The sequence below is a fragment of the Phascolarctos cinereus genome, unplaced genomic scaffold, assembly GCF_003287225.1.
Source record: "Phascolarctos cinereus isolate Bilbo 61053 unplaced genomic scaffold, phaCin_HiC Scaffold_2;HRSCAF=192, whole genome shotgun sequence".
Classification (NCBI taxonomy): Eukaryota; Metazoa; Chordata; class Mammalia; order Diprotodontia; family Phascolarctidae; genus Phascolarctos; species Phascolarctos cinereus.
This window is the reverse complement of record NW_027555625.1, coordinates 252,422,685-252,444,790: the sequence shown is the minus strand read 5'-3', so window position 1 is coordinate 252,444,790 and position 22,106 is coordinate 252,422,685. Positions and strand designations below refer to the sequence as shown.

The following is a 22,106-nucleotide window of genomic DNA, read 5'->3' as shown; positions in this document are numbered from 1 at the left end:
ATAATAATAATAACTTAATAAATTCCTATTGACTCTATTCAGTAGTAAAGCCAGGAATCAAACCTAGGTCCTCTGACTCCAGTGTATGCCTGTCCTATACTTTTTCCACTACACCAAACTGCCTGGCCTCAGGCTTTTCTGCCCTTGTACCACTTATGGGCCAATCTGAACACTGATGCAGCACTTCCATTTCCTAAGTATCCATCCCCTAAATAGCCCTGTCAGAAATGCCAGCATGATCACCCTCCAGCTGCTCTTCAAAGTCCCTGCATGGAGCATCCCAGAGCTATCTCCTATTTCCAATAAGAAAAGACATCTATTCCCTGTACCCACAGCACCCCACCACTCCCACTAGATAGAAGCTATCACCTCTTTAAAGATCATCTTCAACTTTTACTTTGGAGGGGCAGGGAAAAGAGAGGGCCAAATCTGCTTCTCTGCTTGGGGAAGGCGGGGTAGGGCCTACAAAGGGCTCTCCTTCCTTGTCATTTTGTGCTATGATGGGCCACAGACTCCTACTAAGCAGATAGCTTTGCATATGGAAAGGCTTCTGGGGCCTGCCCAAGGGCATACTTACACAATTCTCTATAACTTTTCTTCCAGAGAATCAAAGGAATGTAGGATATGAAGCTAGAAGGGACAGTAGAAATCATCTGGCCCATCCTTTTGTAATTGTAAAGACTTAGCATGGTGCCTGGCACATAGTAACCAGCATACAAATGTTAGCTATTATTATTTCCAAAGTTCTACCAAGGAGTATAAGTCAACGGCTGTTGCACCTTCTCTTTCTGAAGTCTGACACTTTCTTTGGGGTAGATCTCTGGATTTTCAAAACGTTGTTTATGAGGTGTTTTGTTTGTTTTCCCTCATGCCTTAGATCACACTCCTCAGGACAAGAAGGACACTGACCAATTCTATCCCACCCCCAGACTCCCATTTTGTATCTTGTCCTTCCAGCTGACCCTGCAATATGGTACCTTTTGCTGCAGTGGAATTGTAGGTGGGCCCATAGAATCATCTCTGCAAGTCCAGTTCAGGGGAGGTACATGGTCCTAATGTCCCATCAACTGAAGGCCAGTGCTACCTATATACACCATTAGGCCAGATGCACTGAGCTTCCATATTGAAAACATTGACTCTGTTAGGTCAATTATGGTTGGCCCTAGCAAACAAGTCCCCAGCTCCCCCTAACCTGGGGTTCTGTGAACCTGATTTTTTTTTTCCTTGCCACCTTCTTCTGGCAGTAAATTGCCTGGGGTCCGAAGTAGCACAAACCATAATCCCTTCCCAACCCCCACCCCACTAATAGTCTACAATGAAGGCACTGTGAGTGAAAAAACCAAAGCCTGGGACCAATATCATAAGCCTTCTACTAACTACTCCTCCCAGTCCACCAAAAGGATCCCCGAATTTAAAGGTGGAAGAGGAATCTTCAGGGGTAATCTAACTCAGAGGCTCTTATCCTTTTTTGTTTAGTATTTTTTCCAATTACATGTAAATATAATTTTAACATCCATTTTTTTAAACTTTCGAGTTCCAAATTCTCTCCCTCTCTCCCTCCCCTCCCCCCTCATTAAGAAGGCAAGCAATTTGATATAGGTTTATACATGGGCAGTAATGTAAAATATTTGCATATTGGTTATGTGAAAGAAAACAGACCCAAAAAATCCCAACAAGAAAAATAAGGAAAGTTTTTTTAAAAGTATGCTTTGATCTGCATTTAGATTCTGTCAGTTCTTTCTCAAGAGGTGGATAGCCAGTTTTCATCCTAAGTCCTTTGGAATGGTTTTGAATCATTGTATTACTGAAAATAGCTAAGTCATTCACAGTGGATCATCATAAAATACTGTTGGTACTGTGTACAGTGTTCTCCTGGTTATGCTCACTTCACTTTGCATCAGTTCATGTATGTCTTTCCAGGTTTTTCTGAAAGCATCCTGCTCATCATTTCTTATAGCACAATACTATTCCATTATGATCATATACCATAACTTGTTCAGCCACTACCCAATTGAGGGGCATCACCTCAATTTCCAATCCTTTGCCACCACAAAGAGAGCTGCCATAAATGTTTTTGTACATACAGGCCCTTTTCCTTTTTTCTTGATCTTTTTAGGATACAGACCTAGGGTGATATTGCTGGGTTAAAGGGTATGCAAGGTTTTATAGACCTTTGATAATAGTTCCAAATTTCTCTCCAGAATGGTTGAATCAGTTCGCAACTCCACTAATAGTGCTTTAGTATCACAATTTTCCCACATCCCCTCTACATTTGTCATTTTCCTTTTCTGTCACATTAGCCAATCTGATAAGGTGTGATGTAGTACCTCAGAGTTGTTTTAATTTGCATTTCTCTGATCAATAATGATTTTGAGTATTTTTTCACATGACTATAGATAGCTTTGATTTTGTTGTTTGAAAACTGTCTATTTATATCCTTTGACCATTTATCAATTGCAGAATGACCTGTATTCTTATACGTTTTACTCCATTCTCTATATATTTAAGAAATGAGCTCTTTGTCAGAGAAACTCCTATAAAAATTTTTTTCACAGTTATAATTACTATGTATTTCCCTCCATCCTATCCCCCTCATTTATCCTACTCTCACTCTCCTTTCTCACTCTCACTCTCATTTCTCCTGTTCCTCCTCAAAAGTGTTTTGCTTATGACCACTGCCTCCCCCAATCTGCTCTCCCTTCCATCAACCTTCCCCCTTCTCTTAACCCCTTCCCCTCCTACTTACCTGTAGGTTAAGATAGATTTCTAGACCCAACTGAGTGTGTATATTATTCTCTATTCAAGCCAATTCTGATGAGAGAAGGTTTAAGGGCTCTCCCCTACCTTCCTCGTCACCCTTTCCACTGTAAAAGACTTTTATTGCTTCTTTTATGTGAGATAATTTACCTCATTCTACCTCTCCCTTCCTCCTCCTCTCAGTGTATCATTCCTTTTTCACACCCAGTAACTTTATATTTTTAGATATCATCCCAGCATATGTGCCCTCTGTCTACGTATATTCCTTCTAACTGTCCTAATAAAGAGAAAGTTGTTAGGAGTTAAAAGTATCATCTTCCCATGTAGGAATATAAACAGTTTAACCTTATTGAATTCCTTATGATTTCTTTTTCCCATTTAATTTTTTTATGCTTCTCTTGAGTCTTGTATTTGAAAATTAAATTTTCTATTCAGCTCTGGTCTTTTCATCAGGAATGCTTGAAAGTCCTCTCTTTCATTAAATATTTATTTTTCCCCTGAAGGATTATACTCAGTTTTGTTGGGTAGAGGGATTCTTGGCTGTAATCCAAGCTCCTTTGCCCTCTGGAATATCATATCTCAAGCCCTCTGATCCCTTAATATAGAAGCTGCTAGATCATGTCTTATCCTGACTGTAGCTCTGTGATATTTGAATTGTTTCTTTCTGGCTGTTTGCAGTATTTTCTCCTTGACTTGCGAGCTCTGGAATTTGACTATAATATTCCTAGGAGTTTTCATTTTGGGATGTCTTTCAGGAGGTAATCAGTGTATTCTTTCAATTTCTATTTTACCCTCTGGTTCTAGAATATAGGGACAATATTCCTTCATAATTTCTTGAAAGATGATGTCCAGGCTCTTTTTAAAAAAATCATGGCCTTCAGGTAGTCCAATAATTCTTAAATTGTTTCTCCTGGATCTATTTTCTAGGTCAGTTATTTTTTCCAATGAGATATTTTACATTTTCTTCTTTTCTTCTTCTTTTGATTTTGTTTTATTGTTTCTTGATGTCTTATGGAGTCATTAACTTCCACTCGCCCAATTCTAATTTTTAAGGAATTATTTTCTTCAGTGAGCTTTTGTATCTCCTTTTCCATTTGGCCAATTATACTTTTTAAGTTCTTTTATTCAGTGAATTTTTGTATATCTTTTACTATTTGGCATATTCTGCTTTTTAATATATTATTTTCTTTAGGGTTTTTTTGTGCCTCCTTTACCAAGCTATTGACTCTTTTTTCATTATTTTCTTGCATTGCTCTCATTTCTTTTCCCCATTTTTCCTCTATCTCTCTTCTTTTATTTTTAAAATCCTTTTGGACCCCTTCCAAGAATTCTTTTTGGGCCTAGGACATTTTTCCTTTGAGACTTTGCATATAGCTGTTTTGACTGTTGTCTTCTTCTGGGTTTGTGTTTTGAACTTCCCTTGTCACCAACAGTAACTTTCTACAATCAGGATCCTTTTTGTTGTTTGCTCATTTTCCTGCCTATTTCTTGACTTTAAACTTTATGTTAAAGCTGGGCTCTGCTCCCAGGATGGAGGGGGCAGTGTCCCAAGCTTCAGCTTTTTCATGCTTTTATTTTCTGGGCTAGTTCTGGAGGTCTGTAAAGTTTTTAGTTCTTCAAAGGTGCTATGATTTAAGGAGAGGTGTGGTCACAGCTCTTCTGGCCTGTGCTCTGGTCTGTGAGTGACCACAAGTACTCTTTTCTGCCCTGGAACTGTGACCAGGGTCCCCACTTCCCTGTTTCCAAATGCTGTAGTGTTCAAGTGCTCTTCCTCCCCCTGAGACTACAACTTGAAACCTCACATAGGCAATGCAACAGAGTTCTGTGCCCACTGCCAGCAAAGTGTGGCCTATAATCTCCTTCTGACCATTGGTCCAACCCCCTTACTGTCTGTGGGCTGAGAGCTCTGGAAGCCACTGATGATGCCTATTCAGTCACCCCAAATGCCTGCTGCTGGCTTGCTGGGGCATGGCCTATGCTGAACTTCACTCCACTCTCAAAACCCCAGTGAGACAGACCTTTCCTGCCAACCTTCTAAGCTGTCTTGGGCTGGAAAATTGTTTCACCTCAGCCTGTCCATTCAGCCACTCTGGAATTTGTTCTAAGGTGTTGTTTGGAGGAAAATTTGGGACAGCTCAGACAAGCCCCTGCCTTTATTCCAACATCTTGGCTCCCCCCTGCTTTTTTTTTTTATTATGATAATCTTAGTTGAATAGAATTGGTTTTCTTGGGCAGCTAGGTGGCATAGTGGATAGAGCGCTGGCCCTGAAGTCAAGAGGACCTGAGTTCAAATCGGGCCTCAGACCAAACACTTGACACTTACTAGCTGTATGATCCTAGGCAACTCACTTAACCCCAAGTGCCTTAAAAAAAAAAATTGGTTTTCTTCATAACCCTATTGAGACAAAACTCCCAAGAGACAGGGTTTCTGGGTAATTAATAATATGTTTATTTATTGGGCTAGCTGGCAATCAATAAATTGATAGCTAATGGTTTCTCTCAGTAACCAAAGACATCAAGGGAGACCCTGAAATGTTTTAAATTCCCTCTGAAAGGGAATTCCCCAGACAAGTGAAAATCAACCTTGATTAGTGGACTCAGCTCCTCCAGTGGAGAATGTGGGTTGATCATGAGACTCAGCAGCCTCCAGAAATCTGAGCAGGGGAAGCCATTTTCATCCAGATCTCTCACAATCTGAGTCACCCTAAACTCTAGTGGATGGGACCAAGAACAGAGGTTCCTTTCCCCAGGGTAAGGGCTTGCCTGGACTGAATTCTATTTATACTCTAAATAGAAATGAGGTATCCTAGTTAGATGGGGTCCAGTCCAAGACTGATAAGCATGTTCCCTGAGGGCTAGGAGCAGTCCCATCAATCAGCCATGTCCTTCAGAGACCGATTGACCTTAACAGAAGTTGTGCCTTTCCTAAACATAAAAAGAAAAGGGTAGATCACAATTAATTATTAGTTATTAATATAATCATATGATATTAATTTCTTTCACTATGTATTTTACTTTATGCAGTTAAAATCATCATTGTGAGGAGAGTTATCAGACTACTAAAGAGGTCCATGACACACACACACACAAAAAGGTTAAGAACCTCTACCCCAAACTCACCAGCCTAGTCCCTCCAAGGGCTTGAAATTCTTCTAAACTCAGACCTATTGACACTTCTAGGTACATCCTACACTTACCCTGCTGAAGACTTAGCTCCTCCCACTCCATCTTCTCTCTCTGTATATATTCTTACCACATAATCAGCACTCACTCCTGGGTATGTGCCAATTTGATCAGCACTATACCAGCTGTATCACTTGTCTGACACCCATTAATACTCTGATGAGATACTTATAGCCAAGTAAAATCAAGGCAACAAGCATATCAAGTACCTGCAATGAGCCAGCAACTGGCCAAAAAAAAAAAAAAGTACTGCTGCATTCAGCTTCCCTTCCATACTGATACTTAAATAACCCATCCTTAAGCTATATAAAGTTCCCCCCCACTTGTAGATACCACATAATTCTTTCCTAGATCCTCTTCCCATATGACACCAAATGAGATGCAGCTTCTATGAAAATGGCTATAACCAATTGGGGTTTTGTCCACTTGGGCCTGTAATCCCAAATCCACTTTCAGCCAATTAAGAAGTTTCCTAGTCACTAGCAGACTTGTGGTGATCCTTGAGATTCACCCCTTCCTTAATCCAAAAAGATGAGGGAAAAGACTTCATAATGGATATTACATTATTAGAAGCATTAGTGCCTCAGACTCATGAAGGCATAGGTTAAATCCCACTTTTGCCAAACTGACTGTATTATGTTGGGCAACTCAATCTCTTCTCAATGTCTCAGGCGACTTTCTAAGACTGTAAGTCACCAAGTAGGTGCTGATTTGTATTGGTAGAAGTTGCTCACCAGGAGCTCCCAAAACCAACAAAATCATTGGTTGAAATCATTAGCCTGGTCAAAAAGAAAATTATTCCTATGGTTCCTATGATCCAGAAGAAAAAATAAGGATAGTTCTACCCAATAGTCACTTCACTCCCAAAGTTTCTCAAAATACACACTCCTTTCTTCATAAGTATTCCATGAAAAACTTCACAGTTTTGAATGAATGAAATAACATTAAGCTGTTAAGCAGGGGGAATGCAAACAGAAGACAATCCCTGCTCTTGAGGAGCTCAATTCTAATACAGAGAAACATTTATAGAAAGGTTCTGTTGCAGGGTGAAGAGAAAGACCCAGGAGTCCTTAGAATACACAGGGTATCATATGAAAGGGTACCTAGGGAAGTTCAGCCCACTTTGGAAAGGGGGAGTGATTCTAATTGGGGTAGCTAGATGGTACAACGGACAGAGTACTGGACCTGAATTCTGGTGGGCTTCAAGACACTGTGTGAAGTCACTTAACCCTGTTTGCCTCAGTTTCCTCATCTGTAAAATGAGCTGGAAAGGGAAATGGCAAACCACTCCATTATCTTTGCCAAGAAAAACCCAAAAGGGGGCACAAAGAGTCAGATACAACTGAAAACAACTAAACAACAACAACAGTGATTCTAAAAGTCAGATGAAAGATTCGGTCTAGCAAGATTAGGGATGGGAAAGGAGGGGTAGTCAGTGTTAGGGAAAGGAGGAATTGGAAGGAAGGTTGGGGTAGAAACTGCGTGTCCTGGGGAGGAAGAAGGGCAGGTTTTTGCCATCTTACAAGGTCAGCAAGTTCCTCTAGGAAGTAAAAAGGTTTCCCCCTTCAAATCAGGGACTCCCTGAGGGCAGGGGCCATGTCTTTTTCTTATGAACTTCATAACCTACCTGCTGTAAGCCTAAGTGGTACGGAACTTTTGAAGTTACCCCACCTTATTCTTTGATTTAGGAGCCAGGGAGATGCCAGAAGCACAGCCGCACCCAGGTAAAATGAATAAAGTAAGGAAGTCATCTTCCATAAAGGAGAGTGAAATAGGGAAACCAGAGCAGGAAACCTCAGCAGAGAAGAAGGTGGCGGCAGGAAATGAATCTAAGCAAATGAAGAAAGCATCAAAAGCAACCAAAGAGTGGAAGAAGATAATGGCAGCAAAGGCCGCAGCGAAAACAATCGCCGCCGTGACAAGGGAACAAAGATCAAAGCACCAAAGCCAGTGGGGGGAGCCTACCGCGCAGAAGATGGCCACATTTCTGAAGAAGTACCCAGATGACCTGATGCGCAAGGACCTGACTTTCTTATCTCCAGCCGAGGCAAAGCGCTACTTGCTTTTTGTGGAACCCAAGAGGGCTGGCTCCACGGAAGTGCTCAGCAGTGATTCGATTGATAGCATCAGCAGCAGTCAAGGCTGCAGGCAGTGGGAGCTTCCTGAGAAGCCAGAAACGGAACAGCAGAACCGCCTCATTGGGGTGCTGAAGGCTTCTGAGGCTCGAAGCCGAGTCCGAGCGCTACGACTCCGATATACACGGATGAGGGTAAGGGATGCAGGTTAGGCACCAACAAAAAATCTCTTACTCCAATGGAAGCTTCTTAGACATTACCAAGGACCCTTTTCGGGGAGGAGGATGGGAATATAACAAGGTTTGCCCACTTACCCACCACCCCACGTGTTGTGAATCCTAGATTCTTCACACCAGCCATCCCTGGGATAGCCTCAAGTCTGGGAGGTTGGGGTGGGAGGAAGGGGGTGGCTTGGAACAAACAGGCACAGGATTCAAGGTCCCAGTCCTGGGGGAACATGGTGGGAGGATGCCCCCCCACAGGATGTGTGTCCCCAGAAGAATGGGCACAACAAGATGCAACATTGTCTTGGGTGGGGGGGGGGTGTTGGGTCCACAGGCCGAGGAGATAAAGCACCTGATTAGCAGGCAGAAAACAGCCCGGGCAGCAATCCGACTTGAACTATTCCTGCCCCCTCATCTGAACCCCATGAAGATCCCGGACTGTCTGGACGGACGTGAGGTGCCCCAAGCCCCAGGGAAGCGGGGAGGGAATGCTATAGGTGGGACCCCAGCGAAACAGGAGATCCTTGGGGAAGGGATAAATAGGTAGAGCATGTGATATAACTCAATTTATACAATTGGCAGAGTCTTGAAAAATAGTGTAAATTGAATAGTGTAAATTGAATCTTGTTGACCCAACAAATGCAGTCCTGTCCCTAATCTCATTGGCTTAAATCTAGTTTGCCTTTTGCTTAAAGAAGGACCAACCTTTAACCACCCCCAGGATTCCCTACCCCAACCCGGGTAAAGCCATTCAGAGAGGGGAGATGAGCTAGAATTCAAGAGGACTATGAGAGAGCAGTATTTTGCTTTAAAATGTGCCTTTTGTACATTGGATTTTGGTCATCCAGGATTCCCTGGGGCAAGCTCTCCTCCTCAGTCTTCCTCCTAAACCCCAAGATTTCTCTTGATTTCTACAAATTCATAACATATTGATTTGGGCAGGAGGACAAGAAGGTGGGGAAAACATTACCATTCCCACAGTTGTTTCTGTTCTCTCAGGCTCTCTGGCTTCCTCCCAGTTGCCCCAATTCCCCCTTAGTCCTGTCCCCTTAATTAACTCTTGTTCTCCCTGAGACATTCCTGTCACCTCAGTCACTCTTGTCTTTCAAATAGACTCTACTTCTTCTGTCACTTCTCTCCTCCTGAGTTATTACTGTCCCCTCAGTCATACCTGTTCCAGTCATTGATGGCCAGCCCCTTCTTGTTACTTCTTAACCCTCAGGCTCTCTCCAGTCTCACTTTATGCATTCCTGTCCCTTCTCTTTTATTCTGATTGCTCCTGAAACTGCAAATCACACTTGTCACTCCTATCCCTTCAATAACTCCCCATAACTCCTCATCCATTCCTGTTACCCTGAGCCACACCTGTCTTCCAAAGTCAGTCTTGTCACCTCAACCATTCTTGATTGCCTTCATTCACTCTTTCCCCTCTTCAATTATTACTGTCATTTCTCAGTCACACCTACTCTTCTCAGACACAGCTGTCTCCCTTCAGTCATTCCTATTCTTTAGTTACTATATTCCTGATCCCCATTTGGTTTCTTCTGTCTCTCCAACTTCCCTTCCCCACCACCCTAGAGGCGTCGTGTAGAGGCCATCCTGCAAGAAGACAACATCCATCCGCTGTTCAGATGATTTGGAGGAGACAGCTGGAGATCATTTTCCCTACCACTTCAAGCTTTGGACCAAAAAGAAAAAGAAAAAAATGAGAGAATTCTTTCCACCTGAGACTTTTGTCTTCTATCATAGTGTTCCCTTACGGCATGCCTAAGACTCTTAATTTTGTGACTATAAATTGAGTACCTGGGTCAGGTATACCCCCATATTCTGGCTTCAGCACCACACAAACAAGCCTTCTTGGCCCAAAGATCACAGATACATATAGCAGATACAGGCACCAGACAGCACTTTGCTGAAATCTAAATCAGAATGCTATTTAAAAAAAAATACATGGATTTCATCAGAATATCTGAAAAAGTCTTTTATACCATCCTTATGAATAAGGAGGAAAGATAAGGGCTATATGACTATCCCAAACTAAATTTGGAACTAACCAAATGACTGGACCCAAAGGGTAGTCCATTTAATGGAAAGTCTCAAGAGAAATCAATCCTGGGCCTTGTACTATTTAATATTGTTATCAGTGATTTGAATAATACCATAGAATCCTGATCAAAAGAGCTTTGTAGATGAGCTGAAGCTGAGAGAGATAGGTAATAGGTTAGATGCCAGAATCCGAAAAGAGCTCCACAGGCTAGAATGATTGGGCCAAAACTAATGAGATGCAGGTTAATAGAGATAAATGTAAATTCTGAAACAAGTCCCCAAAAAATAAAATACACAAATCCAGAAGTAGGGGGAAACTTTTCTATACTACAGTTCAAATGGGGGGAAATAAATCAAAGGTTCTAGTGGATACAATTCAATATGAGTCAACAGAATGACATGGCAGCTAAAATGGCTACTGTGATCTTGGAGCAAATTCACAGAAGTAGAGTGTCTCCAACGAAGTGAGTCATATAGTCCAACTCTATTCCACTCTAATGTAGTACTGATGTGATCAGTGCCCATCTGGTCCTGGGCACCAGATTTTAGGAAGGGCACTGATAAGTTAGAGTGTGTATAAAGGAGAATATGAGATCATACTCCATGAGAATCAGTCGAAATACCTGGAGATGTTTACCCAGGAAAAGAGAAGACTTACGAGGAACATAACTTTTCAAATATTTGAAGATCTGCCCATGTCAAAGACAACTTTGACTGCTTAGCCAATCTTAGAGAACAGAAATATGAACAACAGGTAGAAGTTTCAGGGGCAGATCCCAGCCCAACAATTAGAGCTATCCAAATGCTGAATGGATGCCAAAGGATCACATTTCCCAAAACTAGAGGTCTTCAAACAGAGGAAGTCCTTCCAACTTGAAGATTCTATATGATTCTCTTTCTGTGTCTTGTTGTTGTTGTTGTTGTTGTTGTTGTTTAGTTATATCTGACTCTTTGTGACCCTGTATGGTGTTTTCTTAGCAATTTCCTTCTCCAGTAGATTAAGACAAACAGAGGTTAAGTGGCTTGCCCAGAGTCACACAGCTAGTTTGTGACTGAGGCTGGATTTGAATTCAGGTCTTCCTGACTCTGAGCCTAGCACTCTATCTACTGAGCCACCTAGCTGCCAACAACAACAACAACAACAACAAATGATTCTCTTCTTTCTCTGGGTGTCTTGGTTGTCTTTGTGTTATTTAATGTTCAACTCCTTTGCTCTCTGAGGCCTCTGCTGCCTTTGGCTTCCATCCAAATCCACAGTTGTTTTCCAAGCTCAGAAACAGAAGAGTGTTGGGAGGCCCCTTCAGTTTAGAGGGAAGGAGAAAGATTCTTTTTATAACTACTGAGGACAAGAGGAAGAAGGAATGGGAAGGGAATGGGGGTGAGAAGAATAGATTTCTGGATTCAGGAGAACCTAGGTGAGGAGGGGAAGGTACAATTCTGCCTTCAGGGAGCTTCCAGTAAAACAGGAAACCAAGTTACCTAATTCTAGGAATTTGTTATGAGACAACCCCAAAGATTTCCTCCAAAGAGATTCTGCCCCTCAACTGTAGATCAACAAACATTAATTATTACAGGGCATCATGCTAGGCTATGGATACAAGAACAAAAGGCTTTTTCATACTCCTGGGTTGGGGGCTTGGGAAGGAAATATAATATATACATAGATAAGCAAGCACAAATATAGTAATGTCAAAAGAAAGAGTACAACAGGAAGGATTGTGAAAAGCATTCTATAGTATATAGTAGGTGATTCTATAGTAGGTGATGCCTGAGCAGCAATTTGGGTAAGGGGAGGAGGGAATGTAAAGATTTGGAGGCAGGTAATAGAATGTAGGCTAGTTTTGCTGGAATGGAGACTCTGTGAAGGGCAAAAATCATAAATCAAACTGAAAAAGTAAGATATCAATAGTAGAAAACTTTTTAACTGTCAGGCTCAGGATTTTGTATTTTATCCTAGAGGCAGTAGGAAACCACTAAAGTGTTTAGGACTGACATAGCCTGATACATGCTTTGGGAATGTCAGTTTGGTGGGAGGCTAGATTGGTTATGGGAGAGAATAGAAGCAGGGAGAACAATTAGTAACCTATTACAATAGCCTAAGTAAAAACTTGCAAAGCCCTGAATCATGGTAAAGCCTATGAGTAGGGGAAAAAAAGTAAAGGGGGAAAAAAATGAAGCTGTACATGTATGTTGGATGGCACTTGGCAATTGATCATATATGAGCATAAGAAAGAGCAAAGAGTCAAGAAGGAATCCAATGTTGGGGAGCTGGATGGCTGAAAGGATGATTGTATCCCCCAAAAGAATAGGGAAATGTAGAAGAGAGATAGGTCAGGGAAGAAATGAGTTCCATTTTTGACAGGCAGAATTGGAGGAGCTGGTGGTATATCCAGATAGAAATGCCTAGTAGCCAGTTGGTGATAGGAAATTGAAGCTTAAGAGATTAAGACTAGATATGTAGATTTGGGGGTCATCTGAATAGAGAAGACCCTTGGGAACTAATGAAATCACCATCAAAAGAGAGCAAAAAGAAGCATGCCCAAGACAGAAGGCTTAGGGGATGTGTCCATGCTTATTAGACAAGGTGTGGAGGAGTGAAAAAGGAACAACCAGACAGGAATAATTCCAGAAGAGAGCAATGTCTCAAAAGCCAAGTGAAGGTAAAGAATCCAAGCAGAGGGAGTGGTAGGTGGTTTTGGAAGATGCAAAGAAGTCAAGTATAATCCCTGAGAAATGGCCATTGGATTAACCACAATCTTAGATGATGAAAGGGATGTCAAGGTCCCCCTTAAGGAGATGGCAGTTGGGGGGCAGCTAGGTGGCGCAGTGGATAGAGCACTGGCCCTGGATTCAGGAGGACCCGAGTTCAAATTCGGCCTCAGACACATAACACTTACTAGCTGTGTGACTCTGGGCAAGTCACTTAACCCCATTGCCTAGCCAAAAAAAACCATAAAAAAACAAAAAAAACCAAGGAGATGGCAGTTGTGTACAGGGGGTTTTTGGGTGGTTGGTTGGTTGGTTTTTAGGATAGAGAGAGATCTGGGCATATTAACAGAAGAGGAGGAACCAATGGATAAGAGACTGAAAATAAAAGAGTAGGCATTCAAGAGTGCAAATAGTAAGGTAAGACTTGGTAAGAAGGGTTCTCTTTTTTTTCAGAGGCTGAAGCAAGAGGAAAAGATGGATGGAGAGATGGAGGGATGGTTGGTGATGAGGGATTCTGAGGTATAGATTAAGTGATCACAGAGCTCACAATGGATAGCTTCTTTTACTAGTAAAGTAAATGGCTGGTACTGGGAAGAAGAGAGAGGGAGAAAGTAGTGGATGAGGTTTGGGAAGACGGTTGGAACACGTACAGGGTTTGATTGGGGGGGGTTCCTTAAAATGGGGAAACCTGAACATATTAAGAGGGGAGGAAGAACCATTAGATCAGAAGAGACTAAAAATAAGATAGAATAGGAATGATTGAGGCAGGTGAGTTCCCAGGAGGAGATGGGAGGAGATCAGAATCAAGAGCATAAGAAAGAGGTTTGACTTGGTAAGAAGAGTCCTCTTTTTTTCAGAGACCGAAGCAAAAGAGAAAATAGATGAATAGTGGTGAGGGATTCTGAGGTGTGGATTAAGGGAGAACAGGGAGTTCTCAATGGATGACCTCTTTTTACTAATGTCAGTAAGGAGAGGGAGAGAGAGAAAGTAGCAGAGGAGGCTTAAAAAGAGGTTGGGAAGTTCAGGCTATAGTGCAATAGAAAGTCAACCAGAAATCAAAAAAAATTGTCATTGCAGTAATCAGGGCCTGGCTGAGATCAGTGTAGTGGACCCAGTTGGTCAGGTTGTGACTTCCTGAGCTACATGGGAGCAGGAGCAGAGAAACCAGTTGAGGTAACTCGGGTCAAAATTTAAGTAAGGCATGATTGAGGACAAAGGAGCAAAGGGATCAAACAGAGGGCTCAGTGTAAAATTGAATTAGTTAACCAGGGGGTCAATGTTGTGAAAGGAGAAAAAGAGAAGCCAAGGTAAGGGGCTATGGACTGGGAGAGCAGAGAGGAGCTGAGTGACAAAACTGGGTGGAGGACAAAGGAGAGAGTTCCCAAGAAACTTCCAAATGCCATTTTTTTTTGGGGGGGGATGTGAGGGGGGGAATAACTGGGCTAGAGGAGGATTTCTCAAAAGACTTTAATCCTAGGATTTAAAGTCCTTGTCTTTCCTTTGCTCTGCAATGACCCTCCCCCATCAGGCCCATTATAGTGCAGAATATGTTCAGGCAGCTGTATACAGATCACAAACTTCTACTCCAGGACAAGTGATTTTCAGAGCATTGAAATGAAGCAGAAGAGAATCTGAGGTCGAACTTCAGTTCTGCCAGAGTTTGATGGCAACCTTGAGATACATTTGAATACAGCTAGCCGAGGTGGTTCACTGAGCATACAACTCCATCGAAACTAATAAAACTGTCATCAAAAGACAGCAGATAGAAGGGTGCCTAGGACAGAGCCTTGGGAAATGAGGCCATACTTAATGGTTAAGGTTATAGTGCAGAGAGATGTGGCCACAAGCCAGGGAGACCTGGATTTCAAGGCATTATTTTAAAGTTGTTTGGAGGGGGATGTTAGGAAAGCTGGACTGTAGTGCTTTCTCTATTCTGCCATCTTGGCTCTACCTCCCAATTTCAAGTCCCATTTCTGACATATATTGGCTGTGTGACATTGGGTAAATCAACTTGTCAATGTCCCAGGAAACTCTGTTGAGACTATAAGTTACAGAGGAGTTATCTACCTGCTTTGATGGAGGGAATTTTCTTGCTTGAAAGTTCTCTATGCTAATGAAATCACAGGTCCATTTACTATCCTTAATACTTTAACAAACCTTCCCTGTCTGGAGACCTCCAATTACTAGAACAATAAGGCCATAGTTCTAGAGCTGGAAGAAGAGACTTCAGAGGTCATCTAGTCCAACCCCCTCCTCATTTTACAGATAAGGAGACTGATAAGTAAACTATACAAAGTCACATAGGTAGTAATCATCAGAGACAGAATTTGAACCTAAATCGTCTTCCTCTAGAACCAGTGCTCAGTATCAGAGACATCTTAGGTGTAAGCCTGTCTCCATCAAAGCATCTCTGAACCTACATGAACCAAAGCCCTCTTCCCACCAAAGAGGATCTGGAGATCACAGTAGAATCTAGACAGGTAGACTGAAATGTCAGGGTCCCAAGTCAAAATAATGTACCTTTGCCTCTTTATATCCCCAGTGCCCAGCATACTACCTAGCACACATTAGGCACTTGGTAAGTGGACATCAAATGTAATTGAATATTCTGCACAACAGAGTACTAATTCAACTGAACAAACATTTACTCCCACAATGTGCAAAGAAGCTAGGGAGTTTAGATGAGAATTGGCCCATTTCTTGAAGTTATATACTAGGACTCAAACAATAAAAGTGCTTTGTGGAGTGTGAAGGCAGAAGGGCCACTGCCAACTAGAGAATTTGGTAAGGCTACGTAGAAAAGGCAGAATTTAAGTTATGCTTTAAAATATGAGTAGGAATTCTACTGAGTGGGGTAAGGGGAGAGGAGAAAGGTACTCAGACTTGGGAAAATGAGAAAGTAAATTCAAGGAGTCAAAATAGTCTTTTAAAAAGCCCTTATTGGAAAGGTTAACCAATTCCTATCCCAGCCCTTTGGGAAAGGACTGGCTTCCCATTTTTCTGTCTAGAAATCCATAGCAATTCACAACCTACATTCAAAGGGGTTTTCCCAAAAGGAGGAGAAAAAAAAATGAAGGGTTCATCCACCCACCTTCCCTGCCTATTTTTCTTTCAGGCAGAGCAAGATAGAGGGAAAAAAATAGTCTTTCCGGCTGCACTAGGCTTCCCTCCACTCCCCCCCTTCCCTTAACACCTAGAACTTTCTACTCTTCCTGTGACCTAGGACAAGTAATTTCACCTCTACAAGCCTCAATTTCCCTATCTGTAAAATGAAGAGGTTGGGTTCAATCTTTAAGGGCCCACTTTCTGAGTTTGTGACTCTGTGCCAAATGCTAAGCCCCACAGGGCAGGGGAGAGGGGAATATGGAAAAATAAGCCCCACTATGAGATGGAGGAAGGAATTACTGTATCATGATTAGGCCTACTATCTCCCAAAGCTACCTTAGAGGAGGTATCTTAGTCTGATGAGATTTGCTCCTAGGGATGGATTCAGTACAGGCTATAGGGAGAGAAGCAGGGAGAAGGTGGCACAGGAGAAAGTAGGGGCTTTGTTAATCCAAAAACCTGAGGAAATAAGCTCCTACCCAATATTACCCACACACGCACCTCCTCCAGAGACCAGGTATATAATTTCCTTATTAGCAATCATTTCATTAGATTCTGAGCACCTTGACAGCAGAGCTTTTCTCTTTTCTTTGTATCCCCAGCACTTAGCACAGTTAATTTCATATAGCTTGATATTTATTGACTATTGCCAAACAAGAGACCTGGGGCCAAGATAAATTTTTTTCCTTGGAGAAACTCAGCCACTTAGAACCTTTTCCAGCCCTGTGCAGTAAATGATTAGATCCTGACCGTTTGCACCCCTCTCCCCCACCCTTTAGAGCCCCACTACTCTCCCAGTGTGAGTTGGTCACCACCTGCTGGGCAGTCCAGACATGGCAGCTTCTGCCGTCTTCCCCCTCAGACCTGTGGGATCTGCCCCCTCACTGAGACATAGAGACACCAGGATAAAGAGACCCAGACATGAACGGACACAGCGACATGAACTGAGATACGGAGGCAGACGCACAGAGAGAGGAATATGAAGTCAGAGACATAATCCCGAAGTCAGAGATGCAGAAATACGGACGAAGAAAGAGATTCAAAGAGACACGGACACAAATATAAGAAACTCGGAAGACTGAGACAAGAGTCAAGGACACAGACCACAGGCCTCAGGACCCCCTCTCCCCATCCCTTGTCCAGAACCAGCGCTGTGGAGGGGGGAGGAGGACACGCATCTCTGGGGCCATTCACCGGGAGGGGGGGCGGGGGGGGGAGAAGAAAATCTGTTCCCCGCCTCTCCTCCCACTCCACCCCGGCTCCTCCAGCGAGTCTCCGTGGGTCTCCTCCCTCACTCCAGCATCCGGTCCCCCACCCACACACCTTCACACACCCACACACCCACTTTCGCCCGGTGGAGACGAGCCCGAGAGTTATCCTGAGCCCCCGCCAAGCCTGGTGGAGGGTGGGCGAGAAGAAGAAACTCCTGGGCTGCCGAACCCCGGAGGCTGCAAAGTGAAGTCCTAGGGCGGGGGCCGGGACCGGGACGGGGGCGGAGGCGGGGGCGGGCGGGGCCCCCAGCGGTAAGGAAGTCTCGGCTCCGTCGCTTTTGGGAAGTCACTGGTGGCTGCCCTGGCGCCTGCGCAGTGAGCCCCTCAGCCCCCCTCCTCCCCAGCCCCGGGGGCGACTCCGGAGCCTGAGTCTCTGTCTGCAGCGCGGGGAGCCCGGGATCCCGGGATTCCGAGATCCTGAGACTCTGAGACTTCGAGACTGAAAGACGCTAAGTAACCCTGAGAGATCTGGGGACACGGACCCCGAGGAGCACACGGACCCCGAGACGCTGAGAGACACGCAGGCGCCCCAAGTCAGAGATACTAAGGGACACACAAGAGACCCCGAGACACAGGGACCCTGAAGAAAGATTGGGAGACCTCTGAAACGGGGAGAGAGCGCAGGCCGGGCTGTGGACGCCCCGATGGTGAGTGCAGATCTGCCCGTCCGCACTCATGCCCCGCGTGTGTTTGTTGGGAGTGGGGTGTGAGGGGGTGGGGGTAGTCTGCAAGGAGAAGAGGAGTAACGGTGGGGGTCTGCAGGGCCGAGGGGGAGGAGTCTGTGGGGGTCTGCAGGGAAAGAAGAGAGGCCTGTGGGAGTGTCTGTAGAAGGAGGGAAAGGGGAGGGGGTCTGCATTGGGCGGGGAGGGCCCAGTGGGAGTCTGGAGTGGAAAGGAGAAGATCCTGGGGAAGGCAGAGGGGCTGCTGCAGGGAAAAGGGGAGGATTCTGTGAGGGTCTGCAGCGGGACGGGAGGGGCATAAGGTAGAGGGGGGGGACGGAGGAGAAGGGAAGGGCAGGCGTTGCTACATACTGGTCACAGGTTCCCCTTTTCTGCGGTTGGGTCGGGAAGTGATTGCACAAAAGGGGTGCAGTGAGGCCCCAGGTTTCCTGGCTTCCCATGTCCCAGCCCCAGTACATCCAACCCTCCACCTGTGGGACAGGAGGGCAGGATTTCTTCCCATCCCCGGAAAGTAGGGGTTCAGAACCTCCAGGATACACTGGACTCTACTTCGTTTCCACCAAGTTCATGTGGGGGGTGACCAGGGCACCAATAATTCACTCTTTGGGGAGGAGGTGCAGCTTCATATACTGAGAGAAACACAGGCTCCAGGGTGGGAAAGAGGTCTATCCCATCCATTCCCCTACTGTGAAGACATGTGCCCCTCCCCGCTGGCAGGAAGTGTTGGCTTTCCTCTGACTGCGCTCAGTGCTTACGGCTAGAGTGCCTTTATGGCCTGAGCTGAGACTGGACCCCCACTTCCAGGGAAGCCCCCCAGGGGTTCTTTGCAAAACTGCTCTGTGCTTTAAGCTTCTCTCCTCCTCAACCACTCTAATTATGCTGGACTGTATTTCTGCTTTAATGTGGATCCTGTCCTTTGACCCATCCCCCAACTGAGGATGCTTGGGGAAAGGGTAGAAGGGGGGAGGGGGTGGAAGGAGTAATTCTCTTGAGCTGTTCCTAACCTGTTCAGTTCAATACACATAAGAGGCAGCATGGTATAATGAAAAGGATGTTGGATATGGAATCAAGAGGATGTGGGCTCAAATTTGCCTCTGCTTACTTCCTACCTGAGTGATCTTGGGCAAGTCACATTGGGCTCTCATTGGGCCTCATTTTCCTCATCTGTAAAATGAAGTCGCTGGATTAGATGATTTCTAATGTCCCTTACAGCTTAAACAGCTTATGACTCACAAGAAAGCATTTATTAAGTGCCTGTTATGTTCCAAGTCTTGTCCCTTCCCTCAAGAAGCTTTACTGTTCTATTGGGGGATACAACATGTGCCCCTTATGTCTATATAAAATAAATAAATCAAATACAAGGATATTGGGGAGGGAGGCCCTATCTGCTGGGGTAGGATCGAGAGAAAGACCTAGCAAGGAGGCAGCCCTTGAGCTGAGGCCTGAAGGAAGCCAGATTCCAAGAGGCAGAGATGCAAAGGAAGCACACACATTCCAGGAATGGGGGACACAGCTTGTGCAAAGGAGATGGAATATGCTGTGTGGAAAAAGAGCAGGAAGTCTAAGTTCAGCTAGACCATAAAAAGCAATGTGTAACAAGCCTGCTAAGGAAGGTGGGAGACAGGTTGTGAAGGACTTTAGATGCCAGATAGGAGTTTGATTTTATTTTAGAGGCAATAGGGAACCACTAGTGCTTCTTGAGCAGCGGAGTGATAGAGTCAGACCTACAGTCTAAGAATGTCACTTTGTTAACTCTGTGGAGGATGGATTGGAGAAGAAAGAGGTTGGAGACATGGAGGCTGTTGCATAGTTTAGTCAAGAGGTAATGAAAGCCTGAAATAGGGTGGTGGCCATGTTAGTGAAGAAAAAAGGAAGGGATGAGAGAGATGTTGAAGAGGTGGAATCAACAAGATTTGGCAACTGATCAAGTATATGGGGTGAGAGAAAGTGAAGAATGGAGGCAAAGTTGCAAACCTGGGTGATTTGAAGACTGGTAGTGCCCTCAGTAGAAATAGGGAAGTTGGGAAGAGGGAGATAGAAGTATCTTGCAAGGACCCACAGGTCCCCATGAGACAAATTCTGTACAGGGACAAACTTCCCCTTGACTCTAGTGTGGGCTGAATCGAGGGTGGAAGGCTCTTGGGGAGAGCTGCCTAAGGAAAGCGACACAGCCCTCCTCTCTGGGAGCCCTCAATCTAGAAACATAGAAGTTTAATCTCAGGTGCTAAGGGGATATAATAAAGCATAGATCAGAGTTGGGTTAAGTGGGATCAACAAAAAGACCCTTTGAGGGGAGAGCTAGGATAAGATCTGTGACCTGCAGAGTAGACATATCTCAGGGTCCTTTAGGATGGGGGCAGCTATGTATAAGGAAGGAGCCCAGGGCAGTTGAGGACAGTATCAGGCAGTCACGCCAACCCAAGTGTCTGGGGGCCAGCCGGAACTCAGTTTCCAGAGTCCAGTGGGGACAGTCCTCCCAGGCCTGTCACATTTTACGATTTTGTTTGGACATCGCTGACTCTAGGAATTTTCTTTTTCCTCATTTTGGAGCCAAAACCTCCCCTGAGTATGAGAGCAATTCCCTGGGGAGATTTTCCCATCCTGATTTGCCAGGACCTTTTGGTCAGTCCAGAAGGGTTACGCAGGGACCCTGCATGATCTGATCAGTGTTTTTACCCAGGGACCCTTTATGGTCAGGTTGATTGTGCTATATCATTAGATTAGTACTGTTACCCAGGTGGAACAGTGATTTTTACCCAGGGAGCCCCTGTGGTCAGGCTGCTGATGTCACTCAGAGAACCCTCCTGTGGAGATCAGGCTGTTTTTCTCCATCCATATCCACCTCAGACCTGGGATGGAGGATGCCTCTGTCCCTGCTGCAGCTTCAGAGCTAGGCCCTTCTTTAGATTTCAGCCAGGAGCCTCCACTGCTCCAATTTGTGGGAGGAACACCAAGCAAGGCATAGAAGTGACAGACAAAAAAATCTGTCCTTAGATCCTCACCACTATTAGAGCCCATCTGCAGAAGGTCAGACCCTTAATACAACGTCCAGGATTTCAGGTCATTCCTTGCATTTGAAAAAGAAACCACATTATGATGTACAGTTATAAGACAGAAGACACCAATGCCTATGGAAAAGATTTTGGGATTTTTGTGGACTGCATACTCAATTTAATCAAGTCAACCCTGGGACATGTCAACCCAAAAAGCTGTGATCTTAAGCATCATTGATAAAGACATATTCTACTCTATAGTCAGATTACTGCTTGAGTATTCGATGTTCAATTACAAGTGCCATATTTTAGAAAGGTCAAAGATGAATTTGAGGGATTCCAGAGAGTATCCAGGGTGGCAAAACTAGAGACCAAGCCATCCAGGGTAATTGGAAGGAAGTGGTTGTTTAGTTTGGAGAAGACTGGGAGGCTAGTAGGATGGTGGGAAGGGAATGATAGCTGTCTTCAGGTATTTGAAGAGCTATCAGAAGAAAAAGAAAAGCTTCTTGTTGAGCAGAGCTGTTCAAAGGTAGAATGGGCTGCTTCAGGAGGTTGTGGGTTTCCTCTTCAGGTCTTCAGGAAGAGGATAGATGTCAAAGATGTTACTTGTCAAGGATATTATAAAGGGGATTTCTATTAAGTTGCATATTGGCCAAGATAGTTTCTGAAGTTCCTTCCAGTCCTTAGATTTCTTTGATTCTCAAGATAAGAATCAATTGGGTCTTATTGGCCTCTGATAGAGAATGCTCCAAGGAGCCTAGGAGTAGCCTGATTGAGGGTAGTCAGTTGGCTAAACTCCCCCTCCCCAGTGGAGCCATTGGTTCCAGAGGTTGGGTTCTACCAAAGACACCAGCTTTGGTGGATAATAACTTTCCCACCAGGCTTAAGTTGCAACCAAGATCTTAAGGCAATATCCTCTCCCTTCACAGTTAGAGGTACTTTTAGGATTGTTGGGCCCAAAGTTTAAATCCAGGCCCCCACCCCCATCCTGTGAGCTCAGGAAGGGCTAAACTTATCCATCAGCCCAGCCTGGGCCTGAGTTGATTTAAGAGTAAAACTGGAG

General features: G+C 44.3%; 2 protein-coding genes and 1 long non-coding RNA gene across 6 annotated transcripts in view; 2 read left to right on the top strand and 1 right to left on the bottom strand.

The window, feature by feature from the left end:
* Nucleotides 1–10,207, top strand: part of LKAAEAR1 (LKAAEAR motif containing 1) — a 37,264-nt gene extending 27,057 nt beyond the window's left edge. For all 3 annotated transcript variants that reach the window (XM_020981674.2, XM_078149921.1, XM_020981675.1), the window contains 3 exons: nt 7,629–8,209; nt 8,574–8,696; nt 9,818–10,207. In XM_020981674.2, the coding sequence (XP_020837333.1) occupies nt 7,629–8,209; nt 8,574–8,696; nt 9,818–9,874 (761 nt within the window). In that variant the 3' untranslated portion in view covers nt 9,875–10,207. The remainder of the gene's footprint in view (nt 1–7,628; nt 8,210–8,573; nt 8,697–9,817) is intronic.
* On the bottom strand, nt 5,183–17,612 carry LOC144455882 (uncharacterized). Its single transcript, XR_013484707.1, has 2 exons — nt 17,445–17,612; nt 5,183–5,682 (listed from the first exon to the last, which is right to left on the bottom strand). It is a non-coding gene; the product is annotated as an uncharacterized LOC144455882 (long non-coding RNA).
* Nucleotides 17,613–17,667: 55 nt separating this feature from the next.
* The window catches only part of RGS19 (regulator of G protein signaling 19), a 30,815-nt gene continuing 26,376 nt past the window's right edge, over nt 17,668–22,106 (top strand). For both annotated transcript variants that reach the window (XM_078149922.1, XM_020981670.2), the window contains exon 1: nt 17,668–18,017. In XM_078149922.1, coding sequence (XP_078006048.1) covers nt 18,015–18,017 — 3 coding nt within the window. In that variant the 5' untranslated portion in view covers nt 17,668–18,014. The remainder of the gene's footprint in view (nt 18,018–22,106) is intronic.